Raw genomic sequence first — 23,074 nt, 5'->3', positions numbered from 1 at the left:
GGCAAGTTTGATAAACCTTAATCGTTGTGAAACTATTTGGCCTAGGCCTTTATATATAAGCGTATTCTGTCACACTGTACGTTGTTAATGTAACATTCGACGATGATCTTTATTACATTACATTTAAATTATGTATTGAGACGTTCTGCTTGAAAATTTACAACTGAATTTACCTGCAGGAAGTTATCTAGGTAGATACATGACCGTTTATTAGACTACAAATTACTTAGTAAGCTGTGCACCCTTTTCAAAAAACAAGACACGGAATTGTACGAAAAACAATATTAAAGTTCACGCACATGCCATCAATGTCAGTGATAAAAAGTGTTAGGTTTCTCAAGATCGCTAACGGTAGAACCAAAGCTCTAGTGGCAAAGACCTTAAGAAGTTCCTGCGACAGGCCGCCCCCATTAACGAGTCGTTGCTGTCCTGTATAACACCGAGGCTACGACAAGGCTTCAGTTATAGGTCTTTTTTGTTTCTCGAGGTAAAGAGAAGGTTCCAGCGAGGTGCATCGAAAAGCACGAATATTACTGTTACTAATAGCATAAAACACACATTTGTTGCGACCAGTTCATTCCCCCTCATCTAGCTTCTACGGTTTTCGCTTCATCCTGATGCATATAATATACGCCGAGCAGCGTAACAGGTTTGGCAAGCGAACTTAAATAATAATAATCACAGTAATCACTGAAAAAATACGTCAGCTCTGATTATGAAATTCTGCAAATAAAACAAGGTCCGTGAGAAGGGTCGGCCGCAGATATGAAGATACGAAGCGTCGGTATATACACAGTCTTGTTGCCACGCCCTCGATCTCAGGCGCACGTTGGTAAGCCGTAGTTGGTAGGTAGCACTGAAAAGTAGAAGAGCTCACTCGTGGAGGCGTGTGGCCTCGCAGCTTCACCCACTTTTCCATTGGATAACTTGCGAACAAGATCGAAAAGAGACTGATGGGTGCGCAACGTCAAGCTACAGTAGACTCGAAAATCGAATTGAAAAAACAGGCCTTGCCTAATCTCAACTTTATTCTACGGCATTCATTTTTTGGCACTACGGCTAATATTTTGTATTAATTAAATATATTTTCTGCCGAGCGTAAAAAAGTTTGGTATATCGGTTGTTGAGTTAACAACACATTGATATACAGGATAGCTGTATGTAAGCGTGAACTCTGCTGCTAATAACAGAAAAACAAACAGAATATAGTACCTTGTGTAAACTTTATTAAGGTCGTACACAATCTATATTGTAATAACGCTAAGAAACGTACGCTGAAAAAGAACAAATTTTTGTTAACCGTTTGATTTACAAGCTAAATAAACTTTAATGGCTTAATATACTCCAAATCATTGGGTTCACATTGTGTGCAATTGAGTTAAGCGAACATATATATGACCTTCATCTCAAGTTCATATCAAGAATGCCCTCAAAATACTATTTCTGAGTGCTCGGAAGGTTAGAAAGTAGCTGACTTTCGATCTACTAGGCGTCACTTAGGACAAAAGTCACGTCTCGGTAAATCTGCCGCTACTTCGTCAGGGAAACAGCAGACTGCTCAAAAACTCATATTGTGTGTCTAAGCTAAGTTAGATTTTGATTCGAAGGCACAATGAGGCATAATTACAAGCAGTGGGACTATTTCAATATTGCCATTTTAGCGAGATGTCGGTTTCGTAAATAAATAAACTACAAACACAGCCCATATTTTTTGTCATAAATGTATACTACACTGTGCATTTCCAGCGGCCAAATAATACCAGCAATAGAAGTAAGACGAGATAACAATTTGAGATCGCAAGTGTTGCCCAGTTTTATTCCGTTGTCCTATTAAGTGACCCGCTTTATTTTGTAACTATATGCACACTAGTAAGCGCCATAAATGATAAGCATTTGTTCGCCGAAACCCATGTGCTGTCATTATTTCGTACCCTTATCGGATCTTACGATATATCTAGGCAAATGGATACAAGCATTCAAGCTACTGAAGCCAATCTGTATAAGCAAAAGAGTCAATATAGGTATAGTACTTGATGTTGATTCCTAACAAGTTTAAGCTTAGTATAATATCAAAACGATCTGTTGAAAATAGTCTACTGTGCAAATTTTGCAGTGAGTGGAACTATCACCACAGTTAATTTTACCGACCTGAATAGGATTAAATAGGATAATTTCATTAAACTAATTAAATCAAAGTATGCATTCACACTTACCCAAGCGTAGAAAGGAATCCGTTGAAGGTTCCTTCCGCAAACAAGGACACCACATCCCCAATGTGAAGCAAGGACGTCGCGGATAGATGGTCCGACATCCTGATAGCAAGCTGTCTTTTTTAGATGGCGTCGCCTACTTTCGGAGGAGATAATACTTCAGGCGAACACTTCAGCTTCCCTTTCATGCTTTTCACAAACGCTGGGTTACGCGGACGTCGCTGGCTTTTCTCGCACGACGTTTCCTTTTTTCATACTTTTGCTTCACTCAATCAGATTTGCTTTTATAGACATGACGAACGACGACTTCACTGACAAACAAGTACGACAAAGAACACGCAGGCAAAAATGTGTGAGATGGGTGTCCGTCAGAGCTCTAGATGGATAGCACGGGTGGGTACAGCTTATTGCAAACTGTGTTATTGCTTGTTTGTGAGAAAGAATGAAAACTCCCCTAAAACACGATCAACAACTTTTGTTGTTTACTTTATACGTTCGATGGATATTATTGATGGTAAGGGCTACTGAACTGCCGGTCTTCGCGTAGTGACTACTGCTGCTGTTAGCTTGATGTTATGAGGAGGATTTGGTCTTCCGGCGGTTTTAACTGTCGGCTTCTGTCCAGTGCTATGAGACAATGCTTGACGCTTAGCGGCGGCTCGGATCTTCAGTAAAACCCGCGTAACTTGATTGCTTCTTCCTGGCTGAGCTGTCGCAAAGTTGAAAGTAATACAGGAAGGCCCACCGAGGGACACTTCCCTGTTGTGACAGCCATTAAAGCCCCGCCGGCTGCCTCATCGTCTAAAATACAAACCAAAGACAACCACATATTATGAACCATATATATATATAACAGATCGCAAGACAAAAGCAATACTCTTGTTGAGTTGAGTCTAACCAAAAGCGATCTGGGAGATCATTTTAATCAGCTTTTGCTGCGGTACGTTCTACTTAAATTATAAGTCGCTCGCATAGAGAATCCATGTTGATGAACAAAGTCATTCATCTTTTGTGCAGTATACGATTTCTACACTGACTACGTTAAGGTTCGTCTCTGACCACATCCAAAACAAAAGATGCATTTTTGAAAATAAATACATATCAGGTTGAAAATGTTTTCTCAGGCTATATAGATATAGCTGTCCTCTGTACTACAAAAATGCTAGTGCATTAAATTTATTAAAAATTAAAGAAATATTGCACGCCGAAATCTATTTATTCAGAACTTTTAATTTAATAATAGACATCTCTCAAGCATTCATCGTTATAACTTTATATTTTCTTTTTTACGACCTGGTCGCTCTTGTCAAGCACCGTTTTCGTGCATCAAGTTTAAGATTAATGATCGACAATTTACTCCGCTTCAGATCTTTCAGTCGTTCCAGAAAATGTTTAGTATTATTGCCGATCACAGATCATTCGACTGGTTTTTGACGAAGGGCACCTTTATTTAGCTAGAGCGGAACATATGAAACCAGCAGAATAAAAAACAGTTGTAGGGTTGCTGTGGCATGCCACAGCTTCTGGAATAAAGGATTGCCGCAAACAGGTGGCTTTCCTTTATATACGCTGTATGTGTTCGAACATATAGAACCGTATGATGATTCATATCGTACGTCCGGTACGGTATCTAGTGTGCTGAACGGAGAAAAGCCTCAGCCGGTATTAAGCAATTTGTAGATTACTTTCATTTGACCCTTCTTTTTCACCTTATATCCGTAAATAAAACAACTACGAGAGTACGGCAGCAATCGCATATGACTTCGCAGCCTGACATCAGAGAAGAGTCAGCCAAGAACTTCACTACTGAAGCATTAACCAAACGGCCGTATATGTATTCATTGAACGCAGAGGCCTCAATGATTATAGACAATAAAGCCGATTTTGGAAGTTACTTGCAGAGGATCGAGTCTCGAACTTCAGGATGTAGTGCTTACAACGAGTCTAAGCAACAAACCCATCTGTCGTCGTCGAACATCTCTATGATAGGCCTTCAGTCCATGCACCGCCAAATAGGGTCGAGGTCCTTACTTAGCGGACCTTTCAGCACCAGTGACCTGTAAAGGCCTCACTCAGCTTCTATAGATAGATTTCGGCTGGCCAATCTTCTTCAATGAAAATTCAGGCATAAGTAAATAAATAAATGACGTTGAATACGCAAAGTAGGTTTACGACTGCAAAGCGCGATGGTAAATTCCACGATCAGACAGTGACGATGGAGGAACTGGTGTTCCTTCAACAATACTCGTTTACCATTCGGTTGTATTTCCGGAAGAATTGAGACAGGGCATGTGGAAATTACAGGCGACTAATAATAAGCTAAGCATAGATAACTGACAATAATCATGGGTATTGATTTTGTTAGAACCATTGAAAAACGCTTATTTTAAACACAGTACCAAAGTGGCAAAAAAAAACTACCTATATCGAACTGTTACCGGGTTCGTATTTCGCACTAACCAATCAAATAATAATAATCTGCATAAAAATGGTAAGAAACTTCGGCAAAGAAGTCACTATTGTTATGACTGTGACTGAAAATGATGTGTACGTATCTAAAAATTGTATGGGATTCTGACTACCTTATACAACAACAAGCTCCTAATAGGGATACGGCCAGCCTTGTGTTCAGGTCTAATAATTAAACATTCACACGCAATAGTTAAAAAGGACTCGGAACGCAAGACGTAAAGACGCCTAACAAAGGTAACGCGCAGTTTTCGAAGCGAGCGCGTGCGTGCTCCCTCTCGTGATATTTAACAACACTCTTCATGCTTCAAGGAGTTACAAATGCTTTAGAATGAAGTAATCTTCGGCCTGTCGTTTTTCAGCCTCGTTGCCAACCCGTGCCTTCTTTTTGACAAACGAAAGAATGCCCGCAATCGATAGGGAACTTGCGCCCGCTAGTAGTTTTGACGAAACGTACTTGACCGAAACTAACATGGAGTCAAATTAGTGTAACGACGGATACGAAACAGATACAGGTAGGAAGATAAGCTGAAATCTGGGTTTATTGGGCCGTATGCGCCCTCCGCCTGATCCAGAACTTCCAACTTAGGCTACGCACCTGCCACGTTCAACAGCGTGATCTGACAGAACAGGGATATGAATGCTGTACATGAACTGAATACGCTTGTAAGTTATACCTCAGTGCTCCATGTGATCCACAGTTTCACTTTGTGCAATTACGTACCATTCCCACAAGGACAAAAAGGGCTATACCAGAACGACGGATATATGTATAATATGCGACGATTGGTTCAGAAAGCTCTATCATGTATTATATATTCATACTGACATGTATACCTGACAGGCGAACCGTAACCAATGCAGACTCTCTCTTTGCCCTGGGTCCACTATCACTACTCCTATTGTCCAGAATGTTGTATGGTTTTGTTCAAATATATTATCGATTACGGAAGCGTACGATTTCTGTTGTTGTGCTCGTGTAACAAGTGCTACGAAGGCAAAAAGCAACGAGTATATACTTTACTTTGTTATTTACCGCCGTTCGAAATAAATTTTTTATAGCATTCCTTCCTTAAACTACGCCGGCTTAAACAGCGCTCCTATAGAGAGCCGCTATTTGTTTATCTAAACCTCAGTTAGACTTGGGAACTTATGCAACGTTTCCCGTGAATCAAATCAAATGGATTATTCGGTTAGAAAGAAGCGATAGAAGATAGACGGCGAGCGAAAAAAAGAACAAGATCTCTGAAAATATTTCTACCTACGGCAACGACGAGCGTCGGCTCAGCTCTGAGAAGCAGAGACATGCAAGCTGTATACTGGAGCTCGCATCTTTTTCAAACAACTAACAGTGCTTATTTTTTGACTTCAAGGAAATACGTGACGTCGATTAGGATCGTTTGTACAGACCAGATCTGTGTCCTTCTTCCTTACACAGCCCTCATCTTTACGATCAGCCTTTTTATATTTGTTGAGAATTATTAGAGAATTCCTTACTCGTATAAAATTGATGATCAGGCTGTCTAATGATATCATGATACGCTAGCAATGGTCGAATGATGTTGCAAGAAATATCTCCTGTCTTGAAATGATAGATTTCTAGATATATAAAATTAGGTCAGATATTATATAGCATGTATCTAGTTTGAACATAAATATGAAATACCAAAGCTTGAATGAGACAACAATGACAGAAAATCATACCCCAAAAAAAAGTAAAGTGTGGGTCATTTAGCTGATTGGATACAAATTAAATTACCGTCGGTACATTTCCCAATAAATGTATTTGCTGAACTAAAGATCTCACCTGTTTGCGGTACAGCCTATTTTGATTCAAAACTATATATATATATATATTTATAGACCATGACCAGCAATATATAACCGTGATTCAATTACTTTCAGTTCACTTATTGACTCAAAGCAACTCATTGGTTATGATACTTGGCGACATCTTCTACTAGAATGAGCCTGACAACGTAAATGTAAAGACCATAGGCCATAGGCTAACTTATCATCTCATGTATAACTCTGTTCAAACACACTATCGTATTTTACCATTTTGTTGTCCACCTTCGTGCAAAATAAGTCAAAAAAAGACCGTAGGGGACTTATCGGTTTAGGCAACCTTTGTTATGCAATCGATAAAGTTTTATACAATGAGTAACCATTTTATAAATGATTTTACATAGCGATACATCACTCCCAAGGCTGGCCACTTTGTAGGCACGTATGCACCAAGCCATCCAAGCGCCCCTTAGGCGCTTACAGCATGTCTACGTAGTCGCCTTTTAGTGCAATACCGCCTATATCGAACCGATAGCCGCTTGTTATCAATGCACACATTGGCCGAGCTTTTTTCTATGATGAACTGATAGCATTGATGCATTGAAATCGTAACAGGTCGAAGAGAAACGGCATGTCACCTATCAAGGCCTGTTTATATAGTCAACGAGCCTCAATTCGCCAAATGTATAAATTACAGCATGTTTTTTGAGGTTGAAGTACTGGATCCAAGGCAAGCGAACGTGGTGGTAAATACTTAGGTTGTCTGCAAATACAAACACTGCCGGTGTTTACTGCTAGGCGTACCTGTCAAAAATACATAAATAGACTCATAACACGGCCAAACAACACTGTGGCCTTTCAAAAATAAGGTACAAGAAGAACTTCAGTTTATATAATAGTGTTCGGGTTCGAATTACCTTCGATCATCGCTGAAATGCTCACGAATTATCTAAATAGCAACAACATAAAACAAGTGATTTCAGATAGTTTGCGTTAACTTGAAAAATAGTTTTCCAAAATTGTATCTTCATCAAGCGTGAGGGTATATATATCTCTCATTATTCTATTTAGTTATTTACCTTCTACTCCGGTCTCGTTGCTATTTTTCTTTATCTGTTACTGTTACTGACACTGATTAGCGTGCCGTAAAAGGACAACCGCAACCGCTTCGAAACCTCAACGACATTCTAGAAATTACGATTACTCTCTCAATACGAGATAACTTCACCCCCGCTTTGAAGTTCAATTCAATACGATTTGAAACAGCAGCGCCATATAGGGCTTGTGTTTGCTACTACTGAGCCTGAGAATTCATCTTGGATTGATATTTAACAAAGAAATATTCAACCTTATTTATAGTCACTCCAAGGCAATATGCCCACGTCAGTTAAAACTAATTAGCAAGCACCACAATAAGTTGTTTATAACTTGCTCTCGCATTACACATTATTGAAAATGACAGAAAACGCAAACAGCATCCCCCTCTGGAAGTATGGAAATCCTAAGAATTATCTTTCCACTCATCCAAGCGCTTCCCCATTAGCAAATGTCGCATTATTTCTACCTTAAAGTAGTGTTGGAGTTCAAAAGAAGTGACATACTTGGTCCCGTATTCTGGTAATAATAAGCACGGTGGTAGAACTCTCCTTAAGCATCTGTGAGCTCCTTTAAGCATCATTAATCAAGCCTTCCGACATATGTATTATCTCCATGGCAAGACGCGCGTACAAATGTCGCGCGAGCCCCGTCAAAACAGCGATGATACGCTTCTCACGCATCAAACGCACCACGACTCGTGCGTGCGCAATAAGATACTTCTTGAAAATAGCATTTTACCGCCCGCTGTTAATTTCTTCTATTTCACCCAACGCGTATTCACCCGAAGTATTGATATCATAACAGGGCTAAAACAGCGCATCGCGATACATGGAAAACAACTGATAGCCGGATGAACCTACACGCCGACGGACCGACATAACAGAACCTCAGCTATACACGGGTACGAATCGAAGGAATCGAAGTGACATAGTGAACCACTATCGGAACGAAACAAAAAGTAAAATCGACATACACCGGCAATATCATATCATAGATAAATAAGGACACAGTTGTCACTGTCAGCTAACGCTTGAGATCGGTTGACAGCAGAATCGCATACTTTCATCCCATAAAACACGACAGCCCGCCTGGCACCCCAAACTGGGGGCCATGCAGCGCTGTGTTTTAGGAACCAGGCCAAAACAGTATTCACCTCCGTATCGGTCTCTGACGCAGCCCGGACTACTTCTTCACCTTTCAATTTACACCGATTTCAAACTCCGATGCGGTAATGGCCCCAGTGAATCGAACTGCGGAGTGACCACGTTGGCATGACGTGGCACCCGACGGCCGTGCATGCGGGCAATTAAACTCGACATGGCTTCTTTCTCAATATCGATAACAGAATGCGGCGATACCACGACCCGTGGGGCATGGCTGAGCACACACAGCCGTCTCGCTGTCGGTCTTTCCATGTCACGGTCTTGTGGCATATGAAGTGGGCGGTCTGGGTCCGAGTGCTATACGAGTCCGAATTAACCACCGCGATGAGGTCCGCAAAAGCAGTCGACCTCGTTGTCTTGTTTACATTAAGCAGGAAGGCCGCATAGCCGCAGTCGAGCTAAAACTCGTCTACGAGAACCAGGTTGATTTTAACGAACCCTTCAAACGGCCATTCCGCCGTTTACACCTGGTTAAGGAATTTCTTCGGTGGGCTGACCTCCTCCGCAATTTCTGTTTGAGAACATCCTTCTTGTCTGCCTCCACTACAACCTCTAGCTCACAAGTGGTAAGGCCGGGCCACGTAAGTGCAGCCTCACGTGTCGCACCCTGTTTTTGTGGCTACCGTTGTTCCGTAACTAGGCGTGCCATCCCGTCCAATTATTTAGCAGGGCTGCTCCCGGTCGATACTAACGTTCTGCTGCAGACTCGTCGCGAAATAATGACTGAGCCATCGACACGGGAACACATTTATAGGTACAATTCATATATATATATATAACGTAATAAACATTAATTCAACCTGTTGAAATGTTTAAACAATCTTCTTTGTTTTATAGACTAGATGAATATGATTTCGATTTAGAATTTAAGTTTCTGTACTCATCAGTTTTGCGGCACTTTGTTATTGAAGTATGATTTTTTCGTACTCATCATGTAAACAGGAACTTTTGGTGTATGAGACGCTTTTATCTTATTATTTTAGAGTCTTTGCATTGGCTAGAAGCGCCGGGCTAATTCCCGGTTGGCTTGCGACTTCTGATTGACGATTATGGCGATTATGTTGAGTAGATGTTTCGCCTTTTCGCTCATAGGATTCATCTGCCTTCAGTAGAGTACGCGGCAAGATTTACCTTTCTGGTAGTCTGCTATAGCTTATCATGTTTTAGAAGTTACCAGAGTCTACATGAAACTCAGACATATCGATCGGGCGGCACAAAGTACACAAAGAATATTTCGTGTCTCGTAGTTTGTTGTTGTGGGGCACACGAAAAATCGGACATACACTAGCTTCGAATTTTTTAGTTGCGACACATCCCACTCATGCGCCTATCATATATAACAGCGTATTATGATAGCGTACGAGTGGCCTGGTTAACCTAACCTAACCATAAGCTGCAAAGAACAATAATAATCCTTCGTAACCAGCACTGTTCGATGCGTAACCCAATTTGACTTTGTAAAGAAAATAAACTTATTTTTAGAGAAGTATGCATATACTTTTAGGTCAGCATAAGAATCATAGCATCCATCCTCATGCTTTAGACGTGCCTCCCGTTTCAAGTAGGCCGACCTTTTTTGGCCTTCACCGATTTACATCATCGTATCCTTACAAGTAACAAGTATGAGGGTCCCGCTCTTGACTTAGAAGAATCGCAGGGTGGACAATATCAGAGCTAGGATGGCGAAATGACATCATAGACTGAGATTAGACGAGAACTTTGGTTTTCAGCGTAATATGTGGCAATCCAAATTCCATTGCATTGAATTGTCTCAAATAAAATATCCTGTAATATACTTATGATATGCTGCCTCTACAACTCTACCCAACCATACCATGCTTGAGAAAAACCCTGTGGATGCAAATGAGCCAGCTGCAACGATTTTTACCATTGAGATACATGCTACAGGTAAATATATTGGAATCAAACTTCAAAAGTAATTAAACTGACAGTCATTTTTTTTAGTGATCCAACCATTTAAAATTGAGACATTTTATGCCGATCAGGCGTTTTTTAGTGACAGCATTGCAGCATACGCCGAGAGCACCTAGGAACAAGCATTGAGGCGCCATGCAATATGATGACACACCGGCAAATAGCGTCAACTGAAGACACGAAGCATATTAAATAGCTATGCTGCTTCTAAGGGCAAGGGAAATCGATCTTCATCTTTGTATTATTAATGATAACTGAAATGTGCGTTGTTGGAGCGGCCTTCTAGTACAAAAAGTATGGCGTCTTTCCACCGAAATAACAAGAACTCTGTTTCCCAGTAAAATAAAATTACAATGAGTTTGACATTACGGAAAAGGTTTTTTTCGGTAACAAAGAAAAGACGCATACACTAAGTCACATGAGCTCATATTTATATCATACACAGCTTTCGATCTAATGGCAGTAAAGAACCAGTACAGAATATTTGAGATAACATGTATAAGAATCCAAGCAACTACGACAAAAGTCGACTAGTTTTAAGCCATTTGGTAAATGGGAACGCAGCAAGTACGAAACTCTGAGTAGTTTCTGTTCGGAGCATGCTATGTACACGTATCAACTGGAAAGTCTTGAGCTCTGTCGACACAGCTGTGACAAGTAACTTTGGAAAAAATCCTGGTTTTTTAGTGCATTGCACAGCCGTTCAGCCTTCTATGTGCGCATACTAACACGTCTGAGAAACTGCTCTCAGATGAAGTACCAAACCAGACGACAGCATTTGGTTCACAGTCCACGCTGCTCCTTAACGTGATGATTAGAACAATAATTATGAGGGGTAAAGGCTCAGGTAAGGTGGCCTTCATTAAATCAAGCTCAGGCTACACGCTCCCCATTTAACACTGCAAGCATTTTTTGACCATCATCAGCTCTCAGGAGAGCATAGCGTGAACTGATCATATAAAGATATATATCATAATTAAGTACTACGTAATGACAAATACTTGTTGAACACCGTAGACAGGCCTAAATAGTCCATATCGAACAACCAGTTCCTTCGGTAAAAATCGTATGGAAAGTTACCATGTTAAGGCACTCAAATTTTGATAAAAACATCATAGAGCAACTTACAGCTAAAGCCGAGTACGACTTTTATCGTTAAGAAAGAGCACAGAAGAAGGCTCGTCTGTAAATTCTCAGCACTTCTGCAGCGGAGTTTTCTGCATGCATTCACAGGCTAACTGTGTGATCCGTGATTCCTGAACAAGTTTAGGCCACTACTAAGCCTGCACGTTATTCCTATCCAACAACAGCGAATACGCTTCAGTCGAAAGGCAATCTATTTCGTACAGTGAGGCCTACATCGATTGCATTTTAATTCGCGTTTACAAATACATCCCGTCATCCGCGCTCTGCTTCACTGGGAGAAACTGTATTTATTAGTTTACAGTGGTACCACAACAAATGAAAGCTGACTATCCTTCAATCTGTTTTGTCTTGTACCTGTCAGGAAGGTACCCAAGGGAAGTAGTTAAACCTGTCAAAATAATAGACGTTTTGGAACTGACTCGTACTAGCGGAAAGGTGTGCCCCACGCGGGTTTACCTGATGATGTAGCAGACGACCACTCTGAACAAAGAAAGTAGTGATTTTTCAATGTGGCTCAAATCTGTAGATCGGTTCGGTTAACAAGAGTTTTCAACACTTCTGAGTTAATTGTAATAAATGAACCAGTGGATATGACAATGACATCACCAAGCTATAGCAACGAGCCTTGGAAAGCTTTGGAAAAGCTAGTCATGGAGCGAGGCAAAGTTGAAATAGAGAAGTTATTGAAGAAAAGCACAAGGTAAACAACATATAACAATTACGCACGCGAGCTAACGAAGCTACAAAATAATATTTGAATAACGATTGAGCTACTAGAAATAACTGAAATAATACAATGATCGATTTAAAGAAACTTTGCTCGTAAAGCTCCTACGAACTATTCGTATCGGCGTATCCTTAAAACTGGCCTATTTTTAATACGCTGCTTTTATAGGTTTCTAGACGGTGCACCAGATTACAAGCCAGTATGAGCCAATGACTAAGCAACGATTCATTGAGTTGTGTACTTTGTTAGAGAAAAGCACTTGTTTGCAAAGGGACGCAATTTAATTACAAGTAAATGTCAATGGAGGGAATTTTTAGTTCCGATCGTCTGCCTGGAGTGCTTCGTAACTTCTGGTTTTGACGCTTTTTTTGAGGTTTTTTGTACAGACACCACCTTATTATACAAGGCAAGTAATAGACAACAAAAACTCGAGTTATCCGGATATATACATAAATGCGAATAAGCGAAATAAATAGCCAACGAATTGTCACTGGCATTGACCACGTAAAATTCACTAAAAAAGTACTACAGAGGAATGTTGTTGTTGCGCGTTGCCTGTTATCTCCTAATTTGCCTGGGCATCATTAGAAAAAGTGGCGGCGACCCAGCCCATGTAAGGCCACTAACAGACGAAAAATATTTTCGCAGATAAGGTAGGTTCGCAGGCGCTGCGTAGACACTACTCCGAATAGTGTCAAATGAACCACGGACGGCGTTTCCTTCTAATGTGGCATGCCAAGAAGTCGTCATTCTAATAAACGATGTCATATTATATCTCTATATTGGTCATAGCAATAACTTTATCATTAATAACTATTTCGATTGGCAAAAAGAGTAGTAAATTTATATGTAGCCGCCGTATAGAACCGTGTTCGGTCACACATGGCGCTAGCTAACAGCTGCCGAGTGAAATCTTAACTCGTGTAGGATTAGTTTAAGAGGGGATTTGCTAGATACAGTCGCCATCCATTCAATGTCCAAACAATTTACCTGATCTTAATGAAGCAGCACTCCCATTTTTTGGTTTTGCCTGTGCGTTTCGACTCACTACCGTTAACTGGACGAGTAAAAATGGGCCGGGACGCGGATCAAGGACCTATTACGATCTAAAGGTAGAATTTTAGAACCCGAATGCTTCTTTGGCGGAGTATTTTTACAAAGCGGGCTAAAAATGTAATAAGTTCGCCAAATATTCTGGCCCACTTGCCTAGCGAAATTCTGATGAGAAGCAATCGATTGACCATTTATAAGTTGTTAGTGAAGAAATTGTGCACATAACACGAAACCAACGTTTCCGCCGAACTTAGATCGTCACATTTACCGATGAAATGATCCAATGTCACAGCCTCATATACCTAGAGGGCATCCATAGCCGACGTGGGACCTAGCTCGCGTTAAGTTGAGAATTCGTTGTATTCGACCATTGACGTGACCTATCGTACCTGCAGCTGACATGACGACCCATCACTAGCAATGCTAGCCTATCTGCCTATATGTCCATAAAAGCATGCGCGTTTATCGGTCGCCGTTTCTGCGCGCGGCGTTTCGAGCAGTGTAAAAACACGCGCAGTCATGAAAATACACAGCTCTAGCAGCAGGAGCCTGGAGACGCGAGCCAACAGGAAATCCGATTGGTGGCAGTCTAACTGCTGCCATTGCGGTTGAAGCCGATGCGATGACCAGCTACAACTCGCTGGGCTCTATTGCTTACGATATCACTTTAACTAAGGCTTGATCGATTCTGTCGGACAGGAACAAATGAGTCAGTAGCTCTCTTTTTGCACAGACGGCCCATCTAAACTATTCAGATGTACTGGCTAGTTCAGCCTACACCAAGACAAAAATGGCAATAGTTATGAACACCTAACCTAGCACTTCGTATCTCTGTAGTAGTTGGCAAATGTACTCACGATTCGTCACGTTGAGGTCCGGAGGGGAGCAGAGTTCTGGGACGGACTAGTGTTTACAGCAGCCTGTAACGACGGCGTTAAAGGACTGAAAAATCTCCTTCTCGGGCGAACGGTTGGAGAAGGACCAGACAAAAAAAAAAACAAAAAAACGAGCGATAGAGAATAGCAACAGTGTTGCGGAAAATGGTGTACTTTCTACTTTCTCGATCAATTAAGACGAGGTCAACATTCGATCGGATACGGTAGAGCGGTTAAATCGTTTTAACATGCGAACGTATCGGTATACTTGAGTTCTTGTTCAGTACAATTGGATTAGACAAGTGTTGAATAGTCAAACTGTGGACCTATATACGTAATTGGCTCTACGGAATTAGCGTCAGCGTATGAGATGTTATAACAGTATCACTGCACAAAATAGCGACGATCCGGCTGAATACTAGTGGCCACCATCATCGTCGGCAAAGAGTCTTCTCAACTGCGCTGGTTAACCACCAACGCTGATGTCGATGAATAATTACGATAACCACCACCACAACAACAACATCAACAGTAACAAAAGTAAGAAGCACAACAACAACACCAACAATAACAAAAGCAACAATCGAAAATACAACGAAAACAGCAGTAAGGCTTGTTGTAGATTTAGCACTTTTTGCATTATTAGTAGGCGAAGTCGAATGGAACGATGAAGCAGCATCGCCGAGGCGCAGTGTCGATCGTCATCGCTGCTGCTGCTACAACAACAACGACGACGGCCAGCAGTTACACCGCGGCCACAAATAATCGTCTTAATGTTATCGCAGCATCCAGCTGGAAACGACGAGACAGTGTAACAAGAACAACAACCGCTGTTAACGGCGACGAAACAACGAATCGCATTGGTACCGCGTCAACTTCGATCCAGCCACAAAGCTCACGGCTCCTGTAATCTTTCGACAGCTGAGCAGAACTGACTTAGATAAAACGGGAACAAAATGTTCCGTAATTAGCTGATTAGAAAAGTGATTAGAACTTATCTGATTAGAAAACTGTGTGACACAAACTGGGTAAGCGATGGGTGACCGGTGACGTTCCACTGAAATTTTCCACTTTGTCTGTGTTTGTCCCGTAGCTACTGGCGTCGGTAAGTTGCTCTCCTCGACACCTCTGCTTTGTCTTTATCCACGGTCCAGGAGCACTTATATTAAACAAACAATCATCAGGAGAGAGCAATGACGTGAACACGCACAATAACAGCAGTGATCTCGTCTCACTACGACCACCATTATCAGCTAAATTCAGTACAACTTGTCAGCGTTTGTGTCCGATTCATTTGTTGCTCGGTCAATTGTTTCTAGCCGTTGTCATCTATTCTGTTGTCGTTTACCAAGGAGACATTTGACGCTGCTGACACGCCACCGATTCGAAGCTCATCATATCACACCAACATGCTGTTCAACACGCGTCGTCATCCGCCTTCTCAGCAGCCACAGCAGCGAGGAGAACTTCAGTTACGCTGGCAGTAACAGCAGCACTGACATCAGCATTAATGCCAACCACACATTGCTGCCGCTGATGCTGTTGAAACTGTTGTGCTGCTTTCGACAGTGACAACAGCGTTGACAGCACCAGCGACAGGATCCTCTTGACCCTTTCTTCTGGACGGTGATTGAGCGCTCACCCGCTCACTCATTCATCCAGCCATTTATCCATTCCGGCTATTACAATGGCGACCACAACAGTCTCGACGACGCTCTTGCTGACGCTGATAATGATGACAGCGGCCACAGCAGCAGCCCCCGCGAAGGTACAGATGTGCCCTGCCGCGGCGCCAGCTACGTCTATTATCACACTGGGATTTGCAGCTGCTGAAGATCGTAAAATACACTGATCCTGATCCGAATAATGACGCTAGAACTACTTGTCGCACCAAAGAAGCAGTGGCGGCGGAAACAAACTGGAACTTTGGGCCTACTTGTTTGCTGGAGTCCGCTTATTTTCACGTGCCTTTGGCCAAGTTGCACGTCCGAGGACTTTCTGCACTTTGTCATCTATGTGCTCGATCCCCATCTGTACCAGTCAAAGTTATTTTCGTCGTCCTTTCATTGCTACTTGAGAATGTGATTGTGCTTCTGGGGCTGTTGCTATTTTTCGTGGTTGTTAGAATAAATCATTGGAATAGTGGAATTAACTGGCTGGTTATTTAGCTATTTCGTCGATTGTTGTTGTACCTTGTCCTTTCTCGATCGCTGGCCATTTGCTAGACGTCCACTGGGGCCGTTGTCAGTACAACAGCAGGCACCACGTAAAAGGTATCCTGTCAATCCGACGGCCAGACAGCGCTCGCAGCACAACAGAAGCAGTAACTGCAATTGTCGCTTGCTCGCCTTCCGCTACCGCCTCGACTCGACCAGTCCAGTATATTCGTAGTTTGTCTATCTGACCGTCTGGAAAAGGCGGACCGCCTAACCAGCTGACCGATGGCACGTCCGATTACCGACTGACCAAACGAACGAGCGAACGAAACACTGCCGACTGCTGCTGGGTGAAGATTTCTATTACTCCTCTTCCAGCAGCTGCTACTGCTGTCCGGCTCGTATATACCTGCTCCTACAGCTGTCACTGCCTGGCTCGCACCGCACGCATCAACGCTAAAGGCGGCTCTACCGCCAGTAAACGGTGACGGTGACGGTGGCGGTGGCGGTGACGCTAAGCACCGATCGCGGGACGATGGCTGCGACGCTAAAACGTGGCCACGGTCGGAGCAAGACGAGCCACCATCAGCACCGCCGCTGTCATCTTCGTCTACTATTACCAACTAACCTTATCGTCACTACTACTGCTTATGAAGACCGTGCTCCCTTTGCGGCATCAGCGCCGTTGCCAGCAGCAGCAGCAACAACAACAACAACAGTAAAGGGCCAAAGCGAGGAGTGCCGTCGCTGCGCCAGCAAAGCAACCGGCCGACCGGAGATGCGGCGAGGAACGCGCCAGCCAATACGTGCAAGCAGTTATAGCCTAGTGCCATTGGCGTCCTCGTCGTTGCCGAAACGCCGTCGCACTGCTGCTGTTGCTGACGCCGCCGCAAATGGATGTGGTTTCGTCGTAGTAGTGGATCGAATGTTTCCCTCCGCTTCGACCGCGCGCGCGCACGACCACCGCCGCCGCTGTCGTTGTCGTCGGCACTACCCACTCACAGCCATAAGACAGAGATGATAATGATGTCTGTTGATAGTGATTGTGGTAGCAGCAGGCAAACGAGAGGGGCATGCAGGCAACAACAACACAGGCAATCTGGAAAATAGCTGGGTCTAGCCAGCTAATGCTGGTTCAGCTGTAGGTACATTAAATATTTTTTGTTCTTCAAGGTGATGCATTTTACTTTGGTTTACCTGATAGCAGCCTGAGATATCGGGGCCAAATCAGCTGAAAACTAACCCTTTTCACCTTTCGGTAGCGCAAGGCGATCATTATATTCTGCGTACCTGTTTTCCGCTCTACAAGCATTACGCTGTCAATTTCTCTCTAGTTATTCTACCTTATATATATATATATATATATATATATATATATATATATATATATATATATATAAGGCAAAGCCTGGAAGAAAAATACCGGATCGAAATTCTTTACTGTATGTAAGTACTAGAGTTAGCGCCGTCCAGAGTTAGCTTTGTATAGCTTAATGCCCAATCCTAAAAATGACGCATGGCCATAACAGTGCTTCCTCCACCCGTGGAACCAGTGCGCGCCGTTATTTAAATTGCCCTTTCCGCAGAGCGGGTCACGTGGTTTTGTTTACGATCGGGCACGTGAGGTTGAGTTCTAGTGCTGTCGCTCTTCGAATCTCGTATATCGACTGTACCGTCAATGTGAGCCTTTTCGATACCCTCAGGAAGTTAATGATAGCTTTGTGGCTGCGAGCAATTACGTGCCGTAAGCATTTTAGGTACATTTATAGGAAGGTACATACAGTCATATTCAAAGATGGGTAAAGCGGACAAAATTTCCGTGGTGAAAAAAGTCCGACATGCTCCGCTGGCGGAACAGATCGAATCGGAAGGAACCGTAACAGCGACAGGTCGTGTGAAGAATCGACGCAAAAGAGACCCCGATCAACAAGATGAGGTACGTGACATAGGTCAAGTTGAATGCGCTACCCGCAGGGCCACAATATAGTAACTATGAGAACTTTTACAATAAATTACTATTAAAAAACAAGGTCTTCTACTAACTCCTACGCATGGTAACCGCTGATTAGTGTTGGAGTACTTTCTGATATGAAATGCTCAGAAGAGTGCAGCTTATTATCGGTTAAGGTCGTACAAGATTTTTACCAGATTAAGTCGTACGACCTTGTATACTTATCTTCTACAAGATAAGTATATGGTATTCCTCACGTGAGTTGCTTCCCAGATTTGCTGAGTCGATTTCTAGATTACGATTATGTTAATCTAGAATAATAATAATTTATTTAGCTTGTTGGAGGCTTCATTTAAAAAACCCGTTTTGAACGATCTAAAAGGTTAAAACGCATACGTTTACGTGGAAGCTTGCACGAAGAAGCGTGATTACTACCACGGACTGACAAGAAGCATGCGAAAGACAATTGCCTGCACTCTCACGAGGACAGCAGTGTACTCGACTAACTGTGTCAACCTGAAAGTGTACCAGTTAAAGTATCTACGGCTTTATTACGGGCAGACCATATACGTACGCTAAAATACTGCATCTACAATATAGGCATACGTTTCGTTAACCTACGTCCGATATTGGGCTAATCAAATGCAGAAATTCACACAGCGAACAGTTTTCAAAGCGAACATCTAGAGTCTCTTCGGATCATCACACAATATAAGAACTGACATCAAGTGCATTAACTGTGGTTGATTTCTATAATAAGATCATCTGGTGCTATCAACCACTTTCTAAAGTAATAAGGCGAATGTTTTGAAAAAAAACATCGCTTAGCCTCATCTGAACGAATACATACAGTACACAGATTAGGTTAATATTATAATTAGAATAGCCAGTTATGTAATTCATCAGCTTGCATATTTTCAAAAGAGTCTTAGAATTCATGAATGCATCTTAGAATTAACCACTTGAGACGAAGTATGCCCCCCTTCCTGTGTATGGAAATGCATGGGCGAGATTTTCGGAAATGGTGTGGTCATTAATTCAGTCGACATTCTGATTCTATCCGGGATCAATGGCGGCGGAATTATGACGCGTCTTTACAATTTATTTCAATGAATAACTCGAGACGAGCACAACAGTATGGCTAGCGTCTTGTTATTTGGTTGCGCTTTTTGTCGATAGTGCTGTTGAGTTGTTCCTATAATGAGTGTCTTAGAATACCCTTTGCTATTTACACAATGCCAGATAGATGACGAGTTAATAATGTAGTGCAGATTTAATGTCCCTCCCGAATGCTAATTAGTTTTTGCCGATAATTGTATAATTTTAGTACGTGAATTCACGGCTGACAAAACACATTCTAGCGGAAGCTCGACACCAACAGGAACATCCTGAAGATGAGGTCGAATTCTCATCTTCGGCTTCATTCGATGAACGGAGGGGCCGAAACAAGGTTGCCATCAAGGCACCGACCCTCGGTTCCGATTCAGAAGGTACGCAAAATCATTGTCAGTTTCTCATATTATTGATGATCTTGTTTGTCCCTATACTGTACCGCAATATGTTAGGATACTTTTTGCGAGTATCTCACCTTATTCTACTAGAATGTCACAAATATAGTTTCCGAGCATTTTTATGTATATACTCACCTAACCTCTCGAACTCCTTAAGACCTCAAGTGCTTAGCTTCCCTTTATCAAGTTTCAATCAGGCCATAACGCGATTTGGCTCACAAACTGCTTGTGTTTCACACAGGAGAAGATCTTGAAGAGAGCGAAGAGCGACGTATTTATGAAGCCGAAGAGTTTGAGATCGATGAAGAAGCCGCTAAACAAATGGAACTTTTCATGCGTACTAAACAAGTTAGTGGTTAAGTGATAGCAGTCATTCTTGATTATTGTTGTTTTATACATGAGTGTTTTATTTTGCATTTAGTGGCACTTTACGGTACCAGAAATAGCAGGTACATTTGGAAATTGTCCAACTTAATCTGTATATAAATCACTTATACAATGTTTTAAATTGCCGTTAAGCTTCCTCGATATTACACGTCGAAACGGCGATTAAATAATGCCAACCGCGTGTTGGCGTCTGCTATTCATATTTTTATAGGAGGAACGCCGTACGTTGGCTGACATTATTATGGAGAGGTTGACAGCCAAGGAAACAGAGGTTCGTACACAATTCTCCGATGATACACATTTTGAAGACATGAACCCAAAGGTCGTGGAGATGTATATAGGTGTGAAGACTTTGCTAAAAAAATACCGCTGCGGCAAGCTTCCCAAAGCGTTCAAGATCATTCCAGCCTTGGAAAACTGGGAACAAGTGAGTTTTATATTTTACAACTATAATATGAGACGAACATGTTGTCGAAGTGTCCTATGTGTTTATTCAATCATGCAATAGGGTTCTCCGCAAGTGATGCTTATCAATTTTGAAAACAGGTAACCGAACTTCTAGATTTGTCTCATTGGAAACATTTTTTGAAAAATTTTGACGTTCTGACTCGGACCGATGTTTATTCAAAACAGGCAGATTTTCGATAGTGATATTTTTTTCCGAAGGATGGCCTCTGAAACTTGACCACTAGTTATTTAGAGTAGATAACTAGAGTAGCAAACTTCGATAAAAATGGTCATTTAATATATTCTAATATTTTTGCGCACGTCGCTATTTAATTATTATCTTAGGATTCCTAAATTACTTTACGTTGTCAGCGGTAGGCTTCCACTTTTAAGGTCTTCGTTAAGTTTGCTTCAGGTGTAGATAGATTTAACTTTACTTATATGATTTTATGATTCTCTATTTAGGTTTTATATATAACAGAACCAGACAACTGGACAGCTGCCGCAATGTATCAGGCGACACGGCTTTTTGCGTCCAATCTGAAGGAGAAAATGGCGCAACGCTTTTATAACCTGGTTCTTCTTCCCCGCGTACGAGATGATATCGACGAATTTAAACGGCTAAACTTTCATCTTTATCAGGCACTCCGCAAAGCAATATTTAAACCAGGCGCCTTCTTTAAAGGAATCGTCTTGCCTCTCTGTGAGGTAAGCTTAATCTCTTTTTAGCCAGCTGTCCCAAGCTATAGTACACGAAGCACAAGACCTCTCCATTATAAGAAAAGAACTGCGATAATTAACAAAACTAAACAATATAGGCACTTGTTACAATAAATTTCAGCGCTTGTTCAACATAAGTATAATCAGTTACTACTAATCACGCGCACGAGGTATTATTAATGATGTAGGGTTGACTTGCCAAAAGGCTTAATATTCACTTTTCCGCGAAATTTAAGCGCAAACTTATTTTAGCCGCGATGCACTTAGTGACCGTGCAAACTCTAATAGACAAAGTTCATTGTTTATTCACAGAAAAAAAAAACCTAACTATGGACGTAACATGATTTTTCGTTACGGAACAATTTTTTCATTTGTTTCATTTTTTGTTTTTTATTCTCAGAGTGGTAGTTGCACACTTCGTGAGGCAATTATTATATCATCGGTATTGACTAAGAATTCAGTCCCAGTGCTACATGCGTGCGCTTGTATGTTGAGGTTGGCAGAAATGGAATATTCGGGTGCAAACTCAATCTTTCTTCGGGTGTTAATTGATAAAAAGTACACTCTTCCTTATCGGGTTATTGATGCACTAGTATACCACTTTCTCAGGTAAGCTGAACGAACTCGTCAAGTTAGTCTAGAACGGAACTATTTGAAGTCTCACTTTGTTATTAAGTTATTTATTAAACATCTGTTATTACCATTAGCAACTGGTTCAGATCTGTGCTTAGTTTTGCCAATTTATTGCGATTTCCATTCATGGCGATTATAATATGCTGTGTTGTTTTAAAGATATGTCGCTACGCCCATCGTTAAGTTTGAACTGTATAATACTAATATAAATGTTACCCTAATGCATGCTTACCATAGGTTCGAAACGGATCAGCGTAAGCTACCTGTCCTTTGGCACCAGTGCTTCCTGACATTCGCCCAACGCTATAAAACTGATGTCTCAGAAGACCAGAAAGAAGCATTGCTGAAACTGCTAAAGGTCCATTTTCATCCACAAATCACTGATCAGATTCGATATGAGTATAACAATTCAACCTGCCGTGAGAGTGAATTTGCTCCTATGCAGACGATGTAAAAGGGTTGTGAAGCGGGAGGTTGCAGTGTTCAGTCGATGAAATAGTTCTGTGGGTGTTCTAGTGGTAGTTACCGTACTCTGTACTATCGAGCCTGTTTACGTTAATAAACTATTAAACGAAATATAAAATGCTGACATACATGTAGTTATTTTGTAATGATGTTAGCGATAGTGATAAGTACTGAAAAATATTAGACCCACAGCAGGCGTATCATTTATGCCGCATATCTATGCCGGCTATAATTCACGCTTGAAATATTCTAGTTTACTCTATTAATTGGCCATAATCATGTAAATAAACATTATATAGGTCATTGGTTCTGAAGAAAATTTAAGACGGAAATTCTAAAG

At 41.7% G+C, this 23,074-nt stretch overlaps 2 protein-coding genes across 18 annotated transcripts in view; one reads left to right on the top strand and one right to left on the bottom strand.

Moving 5' to 3' along the window:
* The window catches only part of Itpr (Inositol 1,4,5,-trisphosphate receptor), a 51,505-nt gene extending 33,967 nt beyond the window's left edge, over positions 1-17,538 (bottom strand). For 4 of the 17 annotated variants that reach the window (XM_022799911.2, XM_086982374.1, XM_086982373.1 and 1 more), the window contains exons 1-2: positions 14,447-17,538; positions 2,214-3,011 (exon numbers count right to left, since the gene is read on the bottom strand). In XM_022799911.2, the coding sequence (XP_022655646.1) occupies positions 2,214-2,311 (98 nt within the window). In that variant the 5' untranslated portion in view covers positions 2,312-3,011; positions 14,447-17,538. The remainder of the gene's footprint in view (positions 1-2,213; positions 3,012-14,446) is intronic. The other 13 variants (XM_022799913.2, XM_022799909.2, XM_022799912.2 and 10 more) reach the window with 9 other exon arrangements.
* A 643-nt stretch (positions 17,539-18,181) lies between these two features.
* bys (Bystin) lies at positions 18,182-22,858 on the top strand. The gene is made up of 7 exons (XM_022799916.2): positions 18,182-18,556; positions 19,899-20,061; positions 20,324-20,430; positions 20,681-20,896; positions 21,382-21,624; positions 22,037-22,245; positions 22,507-22,858. Exons 1-7 carry the CDS (start codon positions 18,416-18,418, stop codon positions 22,721-22,723), a joined length of 1,296 nt encoding a protein of 431 aa, XP_022655651.1. The 5' UTR covers positions 18,182-18,415; the 3' UTR covers positions 22,724-22,858.
* Positions 22,859-23,074: the final 216 nt, after the last annotated feature.

The sequence above is a fragment of the Varroa destructor genome, unplaced genomic scaffold, assembly GCF_002443255.2.
Source record: "Varroa destructor unplaced genomic scaffold, Vdes_3.0 BEIS01000003.1, whole genome shotgun sequence".
Lineage (NCBI taxonomy): Eukaryota > Metazoa > Arthropoda > Arachnida > Mesostigmata > Varroidae > Varroa > Varroa destructor.
Note: the sequence above shows the minus strand (reverse complement) of the source record. Positions and strands in the feature narration are given on the sequence as shown.